Source organism: Monodelphis domestica, chromosome 6 (genome assembly GCF_027887165.1).
Source record: "Monodelphis domestica isolate mMonDom1 chromosome 6, mMonDom1.pri, whole genome shotgun sequence".
NCBI lineage: Eukaryota > Metazoa > Chordata > Mammalia > Didelphimorphia > Didelphidae > Monodelphis > Monodelphis domestica.
Genome location: NC_077232.1, coordinates 211,296,308 through 211,312,378, shown reverse-complemented (window position 1 = coordinate 211,312,378; position 16,071 = coordinate 211,296,308). Strand labels below are relative to the sequence as shown.

The following is a 16,071-nucleotide window of genomic DNA, read 5'->3' as shown; positions in this document are numbered from 1 at the left end:
ACTCCTCTCTCCCCACTCTTCAGTACAGTCAAATTGATTTGCCCCACACACTAACATTACAGCTTCTGAATTCCATTTTATAGACTGAAATGTGCTCCCTCACCTCTTTGCCTTGTGGAATCCCTAGCTTCCTCCAAAACATGGCTCAGGAATCACCTTTTACATGAGACCTTTTTTGATCCCCCTAATCATTAGTATACTCCCTCTCTTGAAATTACAGAATAAATTTTATATTTTTTTAAATTTACTTTTATACCTATGGATTTGGAGTCAGAAAGGTTAGGTTTGCATTCTACCATTGACACTACGTATTATAACCTTGGAAAAGTTGCCCTCCAGGAGCCTCATTTTCCTCATCTTTAAGATGAGGGGGTTGGACTAGAGAGCCACTAAGGTTCTTTCCAGTTTCTAATAATCCTATGTCTCTAATCTATAACCCTATGTTTCCAGTGGCAAAATGAATAATGTTATATTCTCCCAGCATAATATAAATTCCTTGAAATCAAGTCAGCAACTCTTCTCCTTTTATCTTTGGCCTCTCTGTGCCCTTCCTTGTAGATGATTAACAATTGTTTGTTGAGTTGAATTGAAAATTTTTTTTTTTCCTGCAAAGAGCCCCAAAGCAATTCCAAGGTAACCTGTATAGGCCTTCCTCTGTATAATATAGAATGAATTATGCACCAAGGAAGAACTAATATTGAAATTTAATTTGTGTTTTAGGATTCCAGAGTTGTTGTCCTGGCTGAAAAAGTTTCAGAATAACCTCCACAAACCCCTCACTGCAGAGTTCAGTCCTGACCAAGGACAAATGGAGATATGCGTCACCACTGGGAGCCAAGAAGGCCTTTGTAAAGTAAGAGTGAAAGGAAAATAGATCCTACAGGTAGAATTGAATATGTTTGGAAATACATGCCCCTCTTGGTGGATCATCTTGTTTTCTGGATTCTAGTTGGTGCCACTTTAGTGACCAGTTGAGCTGAAGACTGGGGAATCACATATTGGGAGGGGGGGGAGGGATGCTGACTGTCTAACCCAAGCAAAACAGAACTAACTTTTGGAGTGATTCCCTACATCTCTGCTTTCTCCTATCAATGTACAGAATGAAAATTTTATTAAAATATTATCATTACCAATTAAATATTGCTTCAGTATATCCTTAAGTCACTGACAGTGACAAATCACAAACCTTCCCATACCTACTGCTTCTGCCTGCTTCTTGGCTGTGGCCTTCCATAAATCTTCCAAAATCTTCTAACTGTAGTACTGAAGCCCTTCCTCTAGGTCATGGATTCTTAACCCAGTAGTCAGGGAACTTATTTGTAAAATATCCTGATAATTATATTTCAACATAATTGGTTTCCTTTGAAATCATATGCATTTTATTTTATGCAATTAAAAATATTCATCTGAGGAATAGTTCATAGGCTTTACTAATCTGCCAAAGGGGTCCATTACAAAAAGATTATTAGTGCCATATTTCCCATCTGTCCATCTGCTCCTTCATTTATTTTATGATTCCTCCATCTCCTTTTCTAGTCATACATGGTTTATCTTTTATGCTACCAAATCTTCAACAGTAACTTGCTATAGTTTGGCGGATCCCCACCAAATGTATAACCATCACCCTTTGGGTCACTGTCAATTTTGAGTAGTTGGAGCTTATAGTGTCCATGAAAGTGCTACAGTTTTCCAAATACAGCCAAGCCCACCCTCCTTCTAGGCCTGATTCTTGATCTATCTTTGCACTTGGTATTTCCAATGATATTTCTACTGTAAAGTAATTCAAGGGCTACTCATCCAACTTCTTGTCATACTTTGGGCAACATGCATTCTTCATTCACTTAGTTCTTCTTAATGTTACTTCCTAGATCATTTCTTTTGAGTAGTTGTGGTTCATCTCACAGAGGAGCCCCTATAGTATTCAGAGTCTTTAAGGAATCAGCACAATGTTATTCACAAACTGAGGCTCCAGAAAACCTCACTATCTGTAGGAATCCCTCTCATGCTATGCAGAGGGCATTTTTCGTAACAACAATGAACATTTTGAAATATATATCTCCCTGCTTCATAACTTATTTGATTTTTATAGTCAAAAGGTCATTAATCCGAGTTATATCTTTGTTATATTTATCAAAGAATCTCAAATCTTAACAAATAACATATGAGTGTAAAGGTTAAATTTAATGGTTGGACCCAGTTTCTTTACCAAAATTAGGGGGGAACAAAAAAGTAGAGAAATGAGAAAGAGGTTAGAGAAAATACCTATACTACTACCTCAGCCAGGAGGGCTGGTAGTAATCAAATGTCCTCCTCCAAAATGGAAGCTAGTCTCTTAGGAAACTAGGAAGGGAGTCAGCCTCTTCATTCACCCAACCAAGTAGTCCAGGAGTCAGAGTCTAAGTTGAAGTCAGGATCCACGCTGCAGTCTTCAATGAGATTTCCTCAAAGACTATCTCTAAGAGACACTCTCCACAAGACTCAACTTCACCAGCCTCCCAGCTGAAGTATTTTGTGGCTTTTATGGTGGTTTCCTATCCCCACCCCTCTTCACAGGGGCCAATAAGAGTGTCCAAAATTGTCACACTTCTAATCCTCTGAAGCAACTCTCCTCCTAGAATTCACACCTTTGGATTCACACATTTCTGAGTGTGTGAATCCTTAAAATGATTCAAAAGTTTCTGACTGTTTGAATTAGAAAAAAGGGTAGAGCTCTTCCAAGTATCTTGCTGGCTTCTCACCTCCTAGGAGTAAGAGTTTGTGAACTTCCCTTACTTTCAGGTTAAGTATGGATGTATTCACTTTCGTTGATTAATTCAAAAATAGACAAAAAAAGTTAATCCTGTCTTCAGCCTAGAGAGGTACTAAGTAAGGGTATTTAAGTTATTGTTATTCCAAAGTGTTCATTCCAACTAGGCAAAGAGAACAAAGGATTTCCTTTTCACAAATGCAAACTCAGAATAGTCAAGGAGAACCAAGAATTTCCTTTCACATGAGACAACTAATAAGAGAACAACTTTTAGGGTACATTTTCTTCTGGATATTTTTTTTAAATCCATAAATAATAAGAGTAAAGTCTTATGTTCTGACTCTCTTCTTAAATAAATTGTTTGTGTTTTACAAATGTGACCCTTTTAAATTCTTAGAAAACATCTGGCTACTCTCGATTTTTAATCTCAAACCATATTTTTCAACATAGTTGTTCACAATACTCCTATACTCACATTGTGTACTCACCTGTACTTTCAAGTCTCTGAGAATTGTAAAAATTAAATTATGTCTCTCTAATAATAAAAATATTATATTTTTATGAGGTTTATGAAGGATCATTAGAAATCAAGGATACAAAATAAAAACCATGTGCCCATGGCTGATTAGCCCATTCAAAATTCCCGCGCTTAGCTTACCATTAAACTTGCTACATCATTGCAATGGCAGAGAAGAGTAGAGCACATGGTAGGCATTACTGTCAGTTAAATACCAATTGTGATCTCACCTATGTGGAGACTCAGGTGAAATTATAGGGAATTTTGAGAAATACCAAGGACTTCTGGGGATTGAAGTCTGGGGTTCAAAAATCTCCATTTATACAGTATCTAAGTATATAATGACAAATAGAAGGATCTAATTTAGAGGACCAAATCAATCTTTTCATATAATTTCTCTATTTCTTCATTATTTACAGTAGATCTTGAATTAAACTGTAATTATCTTAGGGCTTAGACTTTTCATAAACATTTCAAGAAAAGATAATGATGACCAAAAGAAAACCAGTACTGAGTGAAACTTCTTGTTGCCTTTGGGTACATGATGTCATGCTCCTATGTCTTTTACTTACATTGCACTTTTATTTGTAAGCAAATATTGTTCCATTCCCCTGCATCTTATTTATGTTTTCTGATTTTATTTACAAGAATATCAGTGTTAAGTTAGTTTCCTTATCAATTCTTTGCTCACTGGATAAAATCTCACTTTTAAAATAGTAACAGTTAAATCAATGTGTCTAGTTGATCTAAAACCCATATAATTCATGTCCCTCTATGATCCCCCTCTCTATCACTCCAGGACCATCCCTGCCCACATGGACCCTCCCTCAAGGTTCTTTTGTGGATTTGTCTCTCTTAGGTTGCAAAAGCCAAATTATTCATCCCTTCGTGCTCAGTCTAGCATTGTTCTGCTTCTTCACACTTAACTTGGCTGTTTCCAGCACAGCAAACTTGATTTGTCACAGTGACCACATTGGAAGCCTTTCCAATTTGGTACAATCTTCCAGACTTGTCTTCAACTGGCAGAGCCTCTGAGAGCCCATAGTTACTTCCTCAACATGGTAAAAGCATTGGGAAAGGATTTTTGTGGTATGACTCACATAAGGGCCCAGAGCCTTCCAACTGTTAAAATATTTTTTGTGTTTGGACTCTGAATATTTATATAGGTGGTCACCAGGGATTTAATTTTCTAAATCCCAAAATGAATGACTAAAGTAAATGGAATTATGGTAGTTTATTTACAATAGAGGGAAGATATTAAGGAAGAGAGAAGAGAGGAAACTCCAGCTTCCTCTGAGCCAGGTAGAAATACTAAGGTCCTAATCAGGGAAAAGAGACTCAAGACGATGGGCCTTTCTCGGCAGGGTCACTAAGTCAGTCTTTCACTCACGAACAGTGACTATCTAAATGGAAAGGAAAGAAGTCTGGGTATCTGTCTTCCACTTGCTCCTCACGTGTCTGTCTTCCAATCTCTCTTCCTAGTCAGAGAGCTCTTCGATCTCCTCAAATCAAATATAGAATATATCTTCTTCTGGCCTCTGATCCTCTTTTATAGATCTTTTTCTCTTGTGTTACCTCCCCAAAATTTCACATCTACCAATCACAGCAGACGCTTTTCTCCAGGACTGCCCACTCTTCAGTTCACACCTTTTTTGGTTAAATTATACATTTCGGGTTACTTAACACCTTTTTTGGTTAGTACACCTTTTTTTTGTTAAAATGGGTAGATCTACTTACCATACTGATTTATCATCTTTTGGGGATTAAAATCTAAAAATAGATTATTAATTACAATTCAATCTTCCCAATAAAGGAAAAGCTAAGTACCTTCATTGTTACAGTCAGGGGATTACAATTTAATCTTCACAATAAAGGAAGAGCTAAGTATCTTCATTGTTACAATCAGGAGATAGCTAAATCCAATCTTCACAATATACAGCCTATGGATGACCTAAGGTGGATCATGGCTCCTAGAGTATCCAGACTCAGCCCTTTCAGAATAAGATCATTTAGAAATGAAGCACAAAGTAGATGGGAACTATATCTCAGCTAGCAGGAGAATGATTAGTCAACATGTACTCTAAAAAAAATGAGAAAGATTAAATAAATATAAAAACAAAAGACTTGTATTTGCCAAAATATCAAGTTACTACAATGAGATGCATTCTCTCAGTGGCTTCCATGATCTCATGACCCAACTTTATTCCATTTCCATTATTATAGTATGACAAAGGAATTTTTAAATAGCTATAAGGATTTTAACTTCCCTTAAGCTCACTTTTCTGATGTTTCTTATATTTAACATTCATTTGATTGGTGACCAGAGTTATGTGATGGAATGACAAGTCTTTGGAGACAATTAACTGAAAAGCCACACTGAAGACTTAATGGAGTACATACTTATTTTCATCTACCCCATGAGACATCTAAAAAACAGTAGAATCTCCATTTCTGCAGTTTCAAGACCGTGATGAGATTTAGCTAATTAGCAGGAATGTACTAGCACAGCCAAGAAGGGACTATTACTCAAGTCTGTCTCTCTAACTGTCTTTGCCTTTGGTCTTTTTACTTTTGCAGTCTTCAACTGAACTTTTTTCTATAAGTCAATAACTCTTAATTAAAAAAAAAAGATTCCCTCTCCTTGGTTGGGACATAAGGTGTAAAATTTGGTTATTCTTGGGGTAGCTGGGTGGCTTAGTGTATTGAGAGCCAGTCCTAGAAATGGGAGGTCCCAGGTTCAAATCTGACCTCAGATACTCCCCATTTTTGTGACCTTTGGCAAGTTACTTAACTCCCATTGCCTAGCCCTCACCACTCTTCTGCACTAGAACCATAGTACTGATTCTAAGACAGAACATAAAGGTTTTTTTTCAAAATTTGGTTATTCTCCATAGAGTAAATTATTTCTTGTACCATAAGTTACCTGAGAATTTAGAAGACACATAATCATAAGCTAAATGATACCTGTTTTGTTAGGTATTTGAGATGCTCATTAACCCTGGAGATAACATCCTCTTGGATACACCTGCTTACCCAGGAACCCTTGCAGCTGTGAGTATGTGTGTTAACAACTACACTTCCTTCCCTTATAAGTTTACAAAATTCAGTTTCCTGTATGTCCTTGGACCTACATCTTCAGTATAGAATCAGTTGAGTATAATGAATTAGAAATCAGATGACCTAACTTCTAGTTGTAGACATATCTATACTAATCTATATGACTTTGGACAAGTCATGAAACCTCTCTGAGTTTTAACTTCTTCATCTCTAAATTGAGGATAATAATACTTGTCCTGAATACTCATAGGGTTATGAGAATGTGATAAAGCCACTGAAAAAGCACTTTGCAAACTGTAATAGGTAAGGCAGAATTATTTTAGGGAGCTTTTCTCTGATCACTTCAACAAAAACAAAACTTGAAAAATTTCCCCCCAATATCAGTAAGCCTGAATACTAAAATTTGAAAAAAACTAAGGTTTTTGAATATCTACTTTGAACATGTATATAGAACAACATAAAAATTGAAAAAAGCATCTGAAAAAAGTAGCTGTTACAAGTCCACACAATTATAAGGAAACCATTTATTCAAAGCTATAAAGCACTATATAAATTTGATTGCTATTGTTAAAAGTCAGAAATTTACTTTTCAACCCACAGTCAGCCTACTACCACTGGCCCAATACAATCTATCCCTTCACATCCCCAAACTCCCCTCCCTTTAACAATTAGTATAAACTAATTAGGACTGCCTAACCATGGTAGGTCTGATCTATGGCCCTAAGATTTCTGCCATTCCAAATAAAACATGAATGGTTGACCTTTAGTGTATAATTTTACATTTAACTACTAAAAGAAATATTTAATATGATCTATGATCTCCTAGAACCTAAATTGATGTCCTTTCATTTATTGGATTCTGTAAGATATCTATAAAACTACAGTCATCCTTGCAAATAATTAACTAATCAACAAAGCAATATGGCCTAGGAGAAAGAACATTGGAATTGATGTTAGAAGTACAGGGTTGGGAGGAAGCTGGGTGGCTCTGTGGATGGAGAGTCAGGCCCAGAGATGGAAGGTTCTGGATTCAAATTTGGCCTCAGACAGTTCCTAGCTGTGTGACTCTGGGCAAGTCATTTAACCTCCATTGCCTAATCCTTACCACTCTTCTTCCTCAGAACCAATATACAGTATTGATTCCAGGAAGGTAAGGGAAAGTCCAGACTTTAAGGTCTTCATCATTTACTCACCATGTGCCTTTGGACAGTTACTGAATTTCTTTGTATCTCAGAGAAATAGAGAATCTGAGGAAGAGGGATATCAATTCTGCTACTGACCTCATCGAGGTACCTCACCAAGCCATAAAGCACCTTTTAATAGGAATCATTAGTATTAGCCGATGAAGCATTTTGTACAATTCATTGTGCTTTATAATGGATCATTAACAGTGTTCACTGAGAGCCTACAATGTCCAAAACACTTTATTGGAAAGGGGGCAACAGAGAAAGAAGAGGCCTGGGCTGGCCCGTCCAGTTTCTTCCTCTCCTAGCTCCCATAGTGAGAGCTGAGGCCCAAGAAGATAAGTGCCTTGGCCTGGTCCAACTACAGGAGCATGAATGTCCCGGGCATGAGCAGCAAACCCACAGGCACCACACAGAGCCACGTGGCCACTGGCACTGTTAAACAAGGATGTCTCCTCCCTTCATATTTTCTCCACAGCTGAGGCCCTTGGGGTGCAACATCATCGGCCTGCGCAGCGACCAGGACGGCCTGATTCCAGATTCTCTCCGAGCAGCACTTTCCAGGTGGAGACCCGAGGAGGCCCAGAAACCTAACAGGCAGACCCCCAAGTTCCTTTACACAGTTCCAAATGGCAGCAACCCTACAGGAACGTCCTTACCATATGAACGCAAAAAAGAAATCTACGAGGTATTCCCAGAGACCCTCACCCCTGGTGCCTCTCTTCCTGGGCCTGTTCACTATGAGCTTCTAAGAACAGTATGGTGTGGTGAAGAGCAGGCCGGCTCTAGAATGGAAAAGACCTGGGCTCACTTCCTGCCCCTGACTCACACAGGCTATAGAACCACCATCTGCTCACTTATTTCTAGGTCCATAAACTAGCTACAAACAAAGCAGCTAATAATTAGTTTAAACATAGTACATCTCTACAGTTGAATATTTATGAGGTTTTATTTTCCCTTTCTATTTTCTGTGGATAATTTTTATCCACAGGAATATGATCTGTGCCTGAGGTGAATACTTATGAGGTCATTCATTATTAATTACCTCCAAGTTTGCTTTGTAATATGTTGTAGTTTATGTTTTTAACCTTCTTCCTCTCCTAACTACTATGGACTCTCATGTCATTGAGAATTATCTCTATTAAAAAACAGGAATGACATGTACTTTGGGGGGTTTGCCTATTTATTTTATTCTTTATAAACAACCCCCTCAAAATGAACATTCCCCTATATATCCTAGAAGAGAAAAACATGATTATACATGAAACTTCAGATCTCTACTACATATAGCTTACTTCTCCATGTAAGTACAGAAGTTCAACCTATAGCTTTCTAAACCAGGACTATACTTTGTGAATTAATCTTAGGTATTCATTGATTCTTCCTGGTTTTTCACTGCACACTTGTAAAGAGTTAATGAGAAGTAAAAATGTAAATAAATTAAACTAAAGGGGAAAAAAAGTTAAAAAATCACCCATTAGGTTGTGAGCTCCTTAAGGGCAGGATTTTTTTTTTTGCCTTTCTTTGTATTCCTAGCACTTAGCCCACTGTCTGCAACAAAGTAAGCTTATTGACCTGATGACTGAATGACTGTTGAACTGGAATAGTCTCCAGCTCCATAGGTTCAAGAGAGATTTTAAAAGAGAATGCACTTTTACTGATGTTATTTTTTCCATTTGAAAAAAGAATCTTATTAGGAGTTTTTCATACTTTATAGGATAGATATGGATATAATAAATTGAGTTGCTAAATTGACTTTAACTACCAAATAATTCCTGAGAATTAATTATATTATTATTATATTACTTTAATATTTTTAGATGGCAAGAAAATATGATTTTCTCATCATAGAAGATGATCCATACTATTTTCTCCAGTTCAACAAGGTAAGATATCATGTTTGTTTATTTTATAGTCAAAACTACTTCTGGAACTTAGATTCATTGTTTGCAGGCAGCCATTAAGCTCCTAAAACCAGTAATGTAGTAGAAAGAACACTGGTCTGAGTCAGGAAATCCAAGTACTAGTAATAGTCAGCTCAACCCCTTATTAGCAATGTGACCTTGGTCAAATAACTTAATTCCTCAGAATTCTACTTTTGTCATCTGTTAAAAAATATGGCAATGGAGAATTCCCAGTAAACATGGCGTCAGTCTGGACGCAGGACTCTTCCTCTCCTCAGCACCTACTGATATAGACTACCTCAAAAGACCAAAAAAACCAAATTCATATGAACGAAGGGACTCTACAGTAGGGCACAGCATTGAAGGTACGTGGGATTTGGACATTTCCACACTATAAGGGGATGAAAAAACTCCCACCAAAATGCTAGCTGATCTACCCTCCCCCACCCCACCTACGGAGTCAGAACCAGCATGCTCTAGAATCAGTGAGTGAGCAAGGGGCACCTCTAGAGTGAGTGAGGGGCACCTCTAAGTCCTTGGCAGCTGACTAGGACCACCAAAGATGTACCCCTGAGAGCAGCTAGATCTGAAACCCCAGCAAACTGAAGAGTGGAGACCGTGGGTACTCGCGGGGAGTCAGCAAACAGCAGAACCTGCAGAGATTCAAGAAATCGCCTTAGGCAAAATCCTTGCTCCTTAGCTCCATACACAGAGAGCCTGCCCATCTCACTCAGATTTCCGACTGGAAAGGGAAGGAAAAACCACCACAGTGATGGCAAATAGTACCCAGGAACAACAACTTCCCAACACCAAAAAAAAAAAACAAGAAGAAGGGGTTGACCCTGGATAATTTTTACAGAAGAAAAACTCAGGCTACAGAGGAAATAGAAGAGGAAATACAAATAAATACACCAAAACCTTCCCAAAAAAATTGAAATTGTCCACAAGCTCTTAAAGAATTTAAATTGGAGCTTATAAAAACAATGGAAGCCTTTTGGCAAGAAAAGTGGGAAATAGTTCAAAATGAAAATAACAGTTTAAAGGACAAAAACTCCCCATTGGAGAAATAGCTGCAAGCCACAAAAAGTAGGATAGACAAAACCGAAAAGGAAAATGAAAAAATTATAGCAGAAAACCAGTACTTAAAAACCAGAATTAAGCAATTGGAAGCCAAAGATCTTGCAAAACAGCAATAATTAAAAAAGTAAAGTCAAAAGACTGACAAAATAGAAGAAAACATAAAATATCTCACTGACAAGGTGACAGATCAGGAAAACAGATCATGAAGAGACAATTTAAGAATCATTGGTCTACCTGAAAACCCAGAAATAAACAGAAATATTGATATCATACTACAAGAAATTATCCAAGAAAACTACCCTGACATTCTTGAAAAAGGGGGCAAAATAGATATTGAACGAGTTCATAGAACACCCTCTACACTAAATCCTCAAAAGAAAACTCCCAGGAATGTAATTGCCAAATTCAAGAGCTTCCAAGCTAAGGAGAAAATTTTACAGGAAGCCAAAAATAGACAATTCAGATATCAAGGAGCACCAATCAGGATTACACAAGATCTGGCAGCTTCGACCCTAAAGGACCACAAAGCTTGGAATATGATATTCAGGAAAGCAAGAGAATTGGGTCTATAACCAAAGATCACCTATCAAAAAACTGACTATATACTTCCAGGGGAAAGTATGGGCATTCAACAAAATAGAAGAATTCCAAGTATTTGTAAAGAAAAGACCAGAACTAAGTGGAAAGCTTGATATCCAAACACAAAGATCAAGAGAAACATGAAAAGGTAAATAAGAAAGAGAGGGAAACGGGGAAAAATTTTTTATTCAAACTTTCTTCTTTAAGGGCTTCAATAAGATCAAATTATTTAAATTAATATATGAGGAAAATATTATTTGTACCTCTCAAAAATTATGTTCACTATTATAGTAATTAGAAGAATCATTCACAGGAAGAGATTGGGATAATAAGTGCTATAAGATGACATGCAAAAGAAGGAAAAGGGAGGGGGGAATCGAAGATGGCACCAAGAAATACTTGAAGAAATAAAATAAATAGGAGTATCTTTATCCCACAAAGATACACATGGGAAGGGGAGGGGAAGAATACTCTTATAAGAAGTAGAGGAAGAGAGTGCTAATAGGTAATACTTAAACCTTACTCTTAGTAAAATAAATACTAAGAGGGAAGAGCATCTAGATCCATTGGAGTATTGAATTCTATTTTACCCTACAGGGAAAGTGAGAAGAGAAAACTAAGGGGGGTAGGAGGACAGGGAGTTCAAAAAGGGAGGGAAAGAGAGGGGGAAGGGAACTTAACAGACCCTAAGAAAACAAGAAGGGAACAAAAAGGGAGGGGCCAGAAAGGGAAGCGTATTAAGGGAGGGTATTAGAGAGATTGATTCAAAGTAAACTGCTGGTTTAAAAGGATATAGCAAAAGAAGAAAGGGCAGAACTAGGAGAGGATATCAAAATGCTGGGGAATGCACAAGTGGCAATCATAACTTTGAACATGAATGGGATGAACTCACCCATAAAATGAAAACAAATAGGACATTGGATTAGAAACCAAAATCCTATCTTATGTAGTCTACAAGAAACACTTGAAGCGGGAGACACTCACGAGGTTAGAATTAAAGGTTGGAGCAAAACTTATTGGGCCTCTACTGATAGAAAGAAGGCAAAAGTTGCAACCATGATATCTGACAAAGCCAAAGTAAAAATAGATCTGATTAAAAGGGATAGGGAAGGTAACTACATCCTGATAAAAGGGAATATAGACAATGAGGAAATATCAGTAATCAACATGTATGCACCAAATGGTATAGCATCCAAATATCTAAAGGAGAAACTAGTAGAGGTAAAGGGGGATATGGATAGTAAAAATATGCTAGTGGGAGATCTGAACTTACCACTATCATATATAAATAAATCAAATTTAAAAAATAAATAAGAAAGAGGTAAGAGATGTAAATGAAATCTTAGAAAAATTAGAGTTAATAGACATATGGAGAAAAATAAATAGGGACAAAAAGGAATACACCTTCTTTTCAGCAGCACATGGTACATTCACAAAAAGTGACCATGTATTAGGACACAAAAACATTGCAAACAAGTGCAAAAGGCAGAAATAATAAATGCAACCTTCTCAGACCACAATGCAATGAAAATAATAATTAGTAAGGGTAAATGGAGAGATAAATCAAAAATTAATTGGAAATTAAACAATATGATTCTCCAAAACTGACTGGTTAAAGAACAAATCATAGAAACAATCAATAACTTCTCTGAAGAAAACGACAATGGTGAAACATCCTATCAAAACCTATGGGATGCAGCCAAAGCAGTACTGAGGGGGAAATTTATATCCTTGAGTTCATATATAAACAAATTAAGAAGGGCAGAGGTCAATGAATTGGGCATGCGAATTAAAAAACTAGAAAGTGAACAAATTAAAAATCCTCAGATGAAGACTAAATTAGAGATCCTAAAAATCAAAGGTGAAATAAATATAATTGAAAGTCAAAGTACTATTGATTTAATAAATAAGGCTAGAAGCAGGCACTTTGAAAAAAACAAATAAAATAGACAAAGTACTAGTCAGTCTAATTTAAAAAAAGGAAAGAAAAAACCAAATTGACAGTATCCCAGATGAAAAGGGAGACTTCACCTCTAATGAAGAAGAAATTAAAGCAATCATTAAAAACTACTATGCCCAATTATATGGCAACAAATATGGCAATCTAGGTGATATGGATAAATACTTACAAAAATATCAATTGCCTAGACTAAAAGAGGAAGAAATAAATTACCTAAACAACCCCATATCAGAAAAAAATTGAACAAGCCATCAAAGAACTCCCTAAGAAAAAATCCCCAGGATCTGATGGATTCACAAATGAATTCTATCAAACATTCAAAGAACAACTAATCCCAATATTATCCAAACTATTTGACAGAATAAGCCAAGAAGGGGTTCTACCAAATTCTTTTTATGACACAAACATGGTACTGATCCCAAAGCCAGGCAGAACAAAAACATAGAAAGAAAACTATAGGCCAATCTCCCTAATGAATATAGATGCAAAAATCTTAAATAGCATACTAGCAAAAAGACTCCAGCAAGTCATCACAAGGGTTATCCACTATGATCAGGTAGGGTTCATACCAGGAATGCAAGGATGGTTCAATATTAGGAAAATCATCCACATAACTGACTATATTAACAAGCAAACCAACAAAAAATCACATGATTATCTCAATAGATGCAGAAAAAGCCTTTGATAAAATACAACACACATTCCTATTGAAAACACTAGAAAATATAGGAATAGAAGGGCCTTTCCTAAAAATAATAAACAGTATATATCTAAAACCATCAGCAAACATCATTTGCAATGGGGAAAAACTGGAAGCCTTCCCAATAAGATCAGGAGTAAAACAAGGATGCCCATTATCACCTTTACTATTTAATATTGTACTAGAAACACTAGCAGTAGCAATTAGAGAAGAAAAAGAAATTGAAGGTATTAAAATTGGCAGTGAGGAGACCAAGCTGTCACTCTTTGTGGATGATATGATGACTTACTTAAGGAATCCTAGAGAATCAACCAAAAAGCTAGTTGAAATAATCAACAACTTTAGCAAAGTTGCAGGATACAAAATAAATCCACATAAGTCATCAGCATTTCTATATATCTCCAACCCATTTAAGCAGCAAGAATTAGAAAGAGAAATTCCATTAAAGTCACCTAAGACAATATAAAATACTTAGGAATCTATCTGCCGAGACAAACACAGGAACTATATGAACACAACTACAAAACACTTTCCACACAATTAAAACTAGATCTAAACAATTGGAAAAACATTGATTGCTCATGGGTGGGACAAGCTAACATAATGAAAATGACCATCCTACCCAAACTTATCTATCTATTTAGTGCCATACCCATTCAACTTCCAAAAAACTTTTTTACTGAATTCGAGAAAACCATAACAAAGTTCATTTTTAAGAACAAAGAATCGAGGATATCCAGGGAAATAATGGAAAAAAAAATACAAAGGAAGGTGGCCTTGCAGTCCCAGATCTCAAACTATATTACAAAGCAGTGGTCATCAAAACATTTTGGTACTGGCTAAGAGACAGAAAGGAAGATCAGTGGAATAGACTTGGCATAAATGACCTCAGCAAGACAGTCTATGACAAACCCAAAGACCCCAGCTTTTGGGACCAAAATCCACTATTTGATAAAAACAGCTGGGAAAATTGGAAGATAGTGTGGGAGAGATTAGGTTTGGATCAACACCTCACGCCCTACACCAAGATAAACTCTGAATGAATGAATGACCTGATCATAAAGAAGGAAACTATAAGTAAATTAGGTGAACACAGAATAGTATACATGTCAGATCTTTGGGAAAGGAAAGATTTTAAAACCAAGCAAGAGTTAGAAAAATCATAAAATGTAAAATAAATAATTTTGATTACATCAAATTAAAAAGGATCTGTACAAACAAAACCAATGCAACCAAAATTAGAAGGGAAGTAACAAATTGGGAAACAATCTTCATAACAAAAACCTCTGACAAAGATCAAATTACTCAAATTTACAAAGAACTAAATCAATTGTACAAAAAAATCAATCCATTCTCCAACTGATAAATGGGCAAGGGACATGAATAGACAATTTTCAGTTAAAGAAATCAAAACCAATTAATAAGCACATGAAAAAGTGTTCTAAATCTCTTATAATCAGAGAGATACAAATCCAAACAACTCTGAGGTATCACTTCACATCTAGCAGATTGGTTAACATGACAGCAAAGGAAAGTAATGAATGCTGGAGGGGATGTGGCAAAGTTGGGACATTAATGCATTGCAGGTGGAATTGTGAATTGATCCAACCATTCTGGAGGGCAATTTGTAACTATGCTCAAAGGGTGCTAAAAGACTGTCTGCCCTTTGACCCAGGTATAGCACTGCTGGGTTTATACCCCAAAGAGATAATAAGGAAAAAGACTTGTATAAGAATATTCATAGCTGCGCTCTTTGTGGTGGCAAAAAACTGGAAAATGAGGGGATGCCTTTCAATTGGGGAATGACTGAACAAATTATGGTATATGTTGGTGATGGAATACTATTGTACCCAGAGAAATAATAAACTGGAGGAATTCCATGTGAACTGGAATGACCTCCAGGAATTGATGCAGAGCAAAAGGAGCAGAACCAGGAGAACACTGTACACAGAGATTGATACACTGTAGTACAATCGAATGTAATGGACTTCTCCATTAGTGGCAATGCAGTGATCCTGAACAACTTGTAGGAATCTATGAGAAAGAACATTATCTATAATCAGAGGAAATACTATGGGAGCAGAAACACAGAAGAAAAACAACTGCTCAATTACATGGTTTGAGAGTATATGACTGGGAATGTAAACTCTAAATGAACATCCTAGTGCAAACATCAACAACATGGAAATAGGTTCTGATCAAGGACACATGTAATACCCAATGGAATTGCACGTCAGCTATGGGAAGGGTGAGAGTAGGGGAGGGAGGGATAGAATATGATTATTGTAACCAAGGAATAATGTTCTAAATTAACTAAATAAAATAAGTCATTCCCTACCAAAAA

At 36.5% G+C, this 16,071-nt stretch overlaps 1 protein-coding gene across 8 annotated transcripts in view; it reads left to right on the top strand.

Moving 5' to 3' along the window:
- Positions 1-16,071, top strand: part of LOC100617752 (kynurenine/alpha-aminoadipate aminotransferase, mitochondrial) — a 59,679-nt gene that overhangs the window by 10,936 nt on the left and 32,672 nt on the right. For all 8 annotated transcript variants that reach the window (XR_008912958.1, XR_008912957.1, XM_056802893.1 and 5 more), the window contains 4 exons: positions 721-853; positions 6,240-6,314; positions 7,983-8,192; positions 9,325-9,390. Coding sequence is in view for 6 of the 8 variants with exons in the window: in XM_056802893.1 (XP_056658871.1) it covers positions 721-853; positions 6,240-6,314; positions 7,983-8,192; positions 9,325-9,390 (484 nt within the window). In the remaining 2 variants the exon portion in view is untranslated. The remainder of the gene's footprint in view (positions 1-720; positions 854-6,239; positions 6,315-7,982; positions 8,193-9,324; positions 9,391-16,071) is intronic.